The following is a 7,256-nucleotide window of genomic DNA, read 5'->3' as shown; positions in this document are numbered from 1 at the left end:
AGAGAAGAGGAACACACAGTGCTGCAGAGCTCTGCCAGGCCATGAGCACTGCTCCAGCCCACAGTACAAGCCAGGACGGCTGCCATCCCCAACAGATGAGCTTCAGAAAATGACCTGCAATAGGTTAACATATGCATGCCCACATGCAGTTCATACCCTACTGCTGAAGGGAAATACATAGTACAGGAGAGCATTTCCACACATCTCCAATGCTTGGCATTAAAGCCCTGGACTGGGAACCAGTGCAGCAAGATGCTGCTCATGTTTGCTGTTACCCACTGAGGCAGCTTCCTCCAGCAAAGGAGCAGAGCTGACAGCACGCAGCAGTAACTTCTGAAGTCCACCATGGCAGTTCACTTCAGTGCCCACAAAACAAAGCCTCCGAGGAAGTCATAACCACAGCAGGATCCTCTCCAGGCACTAAAACAGCTCAGGTTTGCAATGGCAGAGATGGTGGCTAAAAGGTACAATAAGCTCCTGGCTGGCCTTAGGCCTCAAGTTTCATCCTGGTGCACGTGGTTTAGAACCTTCAGGATTTGACAGAGCTTGTCCATGCTAGAGGTGGGACACTGGGAAAAATATAGGCACAATGGGATTATTTTTTTTAACAAAATAAGAATGCATTGTGCTTTTGGAAAGAAATTCATAAATGTTATACTGCCATGGATTAAGAACACTATGTACCAATACATTTTCTGTCCCAAGTTGGTTCCCAATTCCAGGATTACATGAATGTGTTAGTGAGCACAGCTTTACATGTAGATAGTTCCTTCTTTCTTCTGATATATTTTCAGTACAAACTCCACTGATGTGCCATAGGTTTTATGTGTTTGCAATATACATCTACTTGAACAGCAGCAAGATTCTGTGTAAGCAATCATATTGCTGCAGGAAACAATGACCTCACATTTAAAACTGTTTTCCTGACTTTTTTCCTCAAAGAAAATACACATCATTAGTTGTGTAAAAACCAAACTACCACATGAGGCGTATTTTAAAGTCTCCTATAACCGACGAAGCTTGTATGGCATCCTCAAAGAATGTCCAAATATGGCTAAGAGTTAAGTACCCTGAGAATTAAATGCACTTAATAAATTCACTGAAGTCTTTAAGTCCATGTTTACCAGGACTCAGAAAAGAAAAATAAGGAAAAGACAAAGTGATTCCACTCATTTTCCTGCACCATTATCTAAAGTAGCTGTGTGATAAACATCCTCCATATCTTGGATGCTGGAGGCATCTGTTGAATCTTGGTCACTGACTACGATTCCTACTGAGGAAAGGCTTGAAATGAATGAGTGCATCTTTTTTGCATAAATATCTCTAATGTTAAAATAAGGTAGATCATTACATTTCTCTTTGCGATCATTGTTGCATTGGTCTGGGTCAATATCTTTTTGCTTTTGGTAGTACTTAGAGAACTTATTGAAAATAATGGTGATTGGAAGTGCCACCACTAGTATCCCACAGATAATGCATAAGGTGCCGAGCAGCTTTCCAGCAAGTGTGACTGGGTAAGTGTCCCCATAACCAACAGTAGTCATGCTGATGGTTGCCCACCACCAGCAAACGGGGATGCTGTGCAGTTCTGAAGAGTCATCATCCTTCTCCACTGAGTAGACAAGAACTGAAAAAATAGAAATCCCAACAGACAAAAACAAAAGGAGAAGTCCAACTTCCTGGTAGCTATGTCTCAAAGTAGCACCTAAAGACCGCAGTCCTACAGAGTGCCTGGCCAGTTTCAGGATGCGAAATATCCTCATTAACCGCAGGATCTGCACCACTTTCCCCATGTTTTCAATGTCTTCACTTTCTTCTTCCTTTGTGTCCACAGCCAAGGTGGCATAAAATGGGATAATAGAGACAAAATCAATGATATTCAATGGTTTCTTCCAGAACTTCTTTTGACTTGGAGCGGTGATGAGCCTGATCACTAGCTCAGCAGTGAACCAGATGATGCACGCAATCTCCACAGCTTCCAGCACAGGGTCTTCAATCTCTCTGTCATTGGCATCCAGCCTTTGAAATTCGGGCATGCTGTGAATGCACATGGCCACAATTGATGCCAGGACAACACTCAGGGAGGACACGGCAATTAACTTGGCAGACAAGCAGTATGCAGGATTTTCCATTCTGACCCAGATCTTCTTTCTTATTTCACCGAAGCACAGATTATCAAACTTTTCCAGCTCCTTATCAAATATGGATGATTCTTCATTGGAGGAGTCAAAGCTTCTGTCATTGCTTTTCTGATCCCAGTCTTTTTCAGGACCTTCTTCTTTCCTCTCCTGGTACCGATTGCTGCAACAGGAATCAATAAACAGCTCATTTATCCCCCAGTACTCTATTTCCTGGCAGAAGGAAAAGACACAAAGTTCCTCCATGACATGAAGTTTGCCAGTGTAGTAAAAGTTCAGAACATATTGGAACAAGGAGGGATTCCTGTCAAAATAGTATTCCTTATCTGCAACACTATAATCATCACATAGTTCTAGAATAGCCTCTTCTGAATGGCATTTGAGAAGTTTCCCAAGTCTGGTATGAGGAAATCGGAGCAAAGTGCTTTGATCCACTGATTGCTTAAAGCCACCCACATTCAAATTGATAAGTTCTGCATCTTTGCCAGGTCTGCGGAAAAATTCACCATAAACCATTTTGAACAGTTCCACTGCTGGTGCCCAATAAGATTACATTGAACCTAAAAAGAACATAAAATATTATTAGATCATTTACTTCAGTTTTGTTCTCGTGTCACACTCTTTTTTTCCATCTCCAACTACTATGAAATTCTGTAACAAAACAAAACGAAACAAAACAAAAATTATGAATACCATTATTAAGCATTTCACAGAAGTGGGTTTAGTTTGATGATTTAGCTCAGCTTTACAAAATTTGAAAGCCATAGATTCAAATTTAGCACTCTTCAAACTTTTCTAGTGTGGCGGAAGAATGCCTAATTTATTAGTAAATCAGTCTCTGCATTACTATCACATTGACATTAATACTTCATAGATTTACTGCAGTGCAGCTGGAAATCTTTGGTTGAGAGAAAGAAAACTTGACAATCCATCAGAACACTTAGGGCAAAGCTTAAGAGCAGGCATCTCAATTATGGTGTCAGTAGAGCTCTACTGATTTAAATGAGCTGGCAATTTATAATCCACTACTTTCAGCATTATCCACATGAGCATGAACTGCAATTACTTCTGTTGTAACACCAATTCATTTCCTTCTGGAGTCATTCACAGAAGAGCATTCTGTATTCGTGAATACATACCAAACGTGCATTTGAAGCTTCCTGATCCCTGACTTCAGAGTTTTGCCTTGCCCATATCTGGGTGTCTGCACTCCCTCACTGCATTTTGTTCTCTGTGTTCTTACTCACCTGGAGTGTCCCAAATCTTACAACCTTGGTCAGTTCCAGAAGCTCTTCCTATTCTGCCACAGTACGGATACAGCCACTATGGTAATGCTGGGAAGCTGGTGCTGAAATGTAATTTCTGGAAACAAACTTCCAGAGATAGAACTTCTACAAAAAATTTACCTCAGCACATACATGCATATCTGCAGATAGCATTTAAAAGATGCAGTTATAGTTACTAGAAAGCATATTAAATTCTCCAGAAGAGTTTAGTTCTTGCATTCCTGTTAAGAAACCATAGTCTTCAGGCAACTGGCAGGTCTTACACTTGTCATGGGATTGTATATGACTTCTGATCATCAGGAGATAAAAAAATTTTGACTCTGACATTTATACATTAATTAATGTGTACTAAGCTAATTTATTTCAATCTAATAGGGAAGACAATTAATTTTAATTATGACAAGAGAACATTGTAATCCTCCAGTGCTAACTGATGGATTCATATCATGCAAAAATATTGTTTGGGTGCTCTATAATGACTTGGAAAAGCTACTCAGTGAACTGACAATTCCTATACCTGTCTATTTTTCAGTGTCTCCTGCACTAGTCTCAATTATTATTCAGATTTGAGATCTGTTTTGATTTGAGTCTGAATATTTTCTGCTGCTCCTCGAGGTCTCCTGACTCAGTTAAGAAGGTCATTAAATTTATATCTATGGAAGGTTGTACCTATTTCCTTGTTCATGGTGTGTGAGCCATGTCTGCAACCGCACTGTACATAAACATTAAAAAGGAACATCAATGCTTCTCTATGTTAAAGTAACCTGGGCACTTTCTTCAAATAGAAATCACTCCTGGCCTTTAGTAAGTGTTAAGGTGGATGGTTCAGACACCAGATCTCAAGGATGAGTCCCACCTTATACCACCAGAACAAGTAGGAATCAAGAAGGGAAAAAAAAAAAAAGTACAACCTTTATTTAGTCAGCCAAAAGAATTTAACATTCATTCTGCCTTGGGTACTTGTCTTAATAGATGAGTTCCTCTGCCTACTGCATCAATCTGTAAAGATATCATGCAGATATCTTTACAGATTATTGCTGTACCTTTACATAAAAGATGAAATAATGGAGTCTTGTGGTGAAGGCTTGACTGAGATGACCTGTCCTCTTGGTATGAATGAACTGTGACTAGCCTGAACAGGGATAAGTCTGCATCTACACCACTACCAGCCCAGCCCTGTCAGTCACCCAAAGTAATTTGCTTTGCAATTTCATAGGCATTTCCATCTAGTGCAAAACTGACTTCTCTCTTACATTAAAAAAAAAAAAAAAGACTTTGAACTGGATGCATTATGGAGATGGAGCCGCTCTCCAGTGATCCTAAGTCTGTCATACCACATAAGAGGATCCAAAAAGACTGCTTGCCTTGGAGGAAAGGTTCCACAGAACTACAGAATTTTTCCAGCCTACAGTAGAAGGGCCTATATTAAGGTAATACCAGCTTGTCTCATTGTAGGGTCAAGTTTCATGTGCAATATGGGCCTTATCATATTTTGATTATAGCAAAAGAGAGAAATGGGAAAACTCAACAAAACTGGATCCAAACTTTCTACTAAATGCCAATAGAAGAAGGAAATTGAGATTTAGATCATTCTGAGAGAGAAAGAACTAAAAGTGACTAGAAGAGTCTTATCAACCAGAATTTGAATCTCTCCAACAGAGACTATCTTGCAGTACCTGTAAAATGCAATGATTTCTTTTTCTCTGTGGTGGACAGCAAACACCTGTTATTTCGGGGAGCAGCAAATCCATTCTTCTTCTCTGATAGTGGTCAGGTGCTGGAATGGGCTGCCCAGGGAGGCGGTGGAGTCACCATCCCTGGAGGTGTTCAAGAAATGTTTGGATGTGGTACTAAGGGAGATGGTTTATTGGGAAATACTAGTGATAGGTGGAGGGTTGCACTGAATGATCTTGGAGGTGTTTTCCAACCTTGGTGATTGTATGATCCCTGCAACTTCCATGAAGGAAAGGGCTTTTTTTGTCTTCTTGCCACTCCAGTGCCTTCCAGACAGAGGAATAGCAGAGAAAATAGATCACCAGGATCTTACAATGGCAGCATTTCAAAGAATGATTTAAGACAGATTCAAGGTTGTGTTTAGAGGAAGGTTCCAAAGGATATTCCAAGCCACAACCTACTCATTCCCTTCACCTTTAGCATCTTCACATTCAAGGATTTGTTTTTAGGACTGTCACAAGCACTGTTAGAGATCTGTTCAGAACTGTTCTCTCTTTCCAGTACTTTCATTGTATTGTTTTTCCACAATTTCCTTATGTAAGTAGGAGCGTGGAGTCTAATCCTACAAGCCTGTATTTCCTAATACTTGTTCACAGGTGTCAGTCAAACCAAAGCTACTGCAAACCTCGTGATATTCCTCTTGTGTGTAACAACAACTACTGACACCTATAGGACTTCAAAAACCAGGCACATAAGATGCTGCAGCTAAATATCTACTCTGTCAATTAATTCTGAAAAATCATTTTTGTATTCAGAATAATCTTTATTTCTGTAGTGAAAGTCATTTTGAAAACTGAAAAACAGCACTTTTTTTTTTTTTTAACCACACTGCAAGCCCCTTTAAACATTTTTCTTAAATCTAGATTAGTTGGAAACATCATAAATTCTACTGTATGCATAGACTATCATGCAGTTAAAATAAAGTTCTTGAAAAAAAAAAAAAGTATGAGACACACTGCTTTCCAACTAAGTAAGACGGAGAGCAGCCAGTTTTTACAGGACGATAAACTAGGTACATAAAAGTGATTTTACAACTTAAAATGTAGTTTGAAGACAGGTATTTACTAGCTAACAGAATGAGTGTAAAACACAGTTGCTCCAAGTGCTTCCCAAGGCTCAGCTTTTACAAATGATTAAGACATAAATAAAAGCACTGATTTCCACTCAGAGATGAAGGGCAGAAGGATATTATCAGCTGATAATTAGCTCCAATCAGGATCAAGAGCCAAGTTGTGATTTTACATCAGTATAAATTCCTCCTAAAATTTCTCAGGGTCTGGGATAACTGGAGGTCAAAGTAGATTCAACACCATGCTGGCTCTATTCACTGATTAATTTCAGAGACTAAAACTCCACTTTCAGCAATTCATTCAGAGGAGAGCACTAGAGTGTAAGATACTGCTACAAAAAACAGGCAAGATTTAAAATTATTGGGAGTGAGTGGTAACTATTACAAAAAGAAAGCAAGTTTTTGCCCCAACCAGCCCTGGGGCAAAGACCACAAGTGGTAACTTCTCTCCCAGCACAACATGCTCTCTACTCAAGGGAGTCCTTTACTCACTCATCTTTTTACCCAAGGATAAAACTGTGCTCCAAACAGTGCTTTCCTGGAGGAAAGCCTGCATCATGATATCCTAAGAATACAGAGCTAGCACAAACTTTGCAGCTCTCCACTTCAAGAACATCATCAAAACCTCTCTGATCTGGCCTTCTGTAAACCAGTATTCATATATAACATAATAAACTGCTAACCATTCCAAAGCACACATTTCTTGCTCTAGGAGAGTCTTACAGAGGCAGCAAACACATAGCAGATGTTAGTTACTTGGTTGCTTTAATTGATTCAGTCGTTTTGATGAGCTACTGGGTAAGAACTTATATAGAATAGAAAATGAAATGAAACACGAAAGAAAGATGCTTATTGCAACAATCAACATTATTCTCTGAGAAGCTAAAAAAGAGAAAAAAAAAAACAACAAAATCATGCAATAGAAGTTCCAAATGTTAAGCTCGAGGGCCAAATAAAAACCAGTCATAAGGAAAGCAGTGTGAAAAGGATATAAACATTAGAATAAAAAACAAAGCAACAGGATTCAGC

General features: G+C 39.3%; 1 protein-coding gene across 1 annotated transcript; it reads right to left on the bottom strand.

Annotated features, from left to right (window-relative positions):
- Positions 1–1,169: 1,169 nt before the first annotated feature.
- On the bottom strand, positions 1,170–2,654 carry KCNS3 (potassium voltage-gated channel modifier subfamily S member 3; the record flags this gene model as incomplete). The annotated part of the gene is made up of 1 exon (XM_079550057.1): positions 1,170–2,654. One exon carries the CDS (start codon positions 2,652–2,654, stop codon positions 1,170–1,172), a length of 1,485 nt encoding a protein of 494 aa, XP_079406183.1.
- Positions 2,655–7,256: the final 4,602 nt, after the last annotated feature.

This window comes from Tetrao urogallus (genome assembly GCF_951394365.1).
Source record: "Tetrao urogallus genome assembly, chromosome: 2".
Classification (NCBI taxonomy): Eukaryota; Metazoa; Chordata; class Aves; order Galliformes; family Phasianidae; genus Tetrao; species Tetrao urogallus.
The sequence above is the reverse complement of the archived record's forward strand: the minus strand, read 5'-3'. Positions and strand labels throughout refer to the sequence as shown.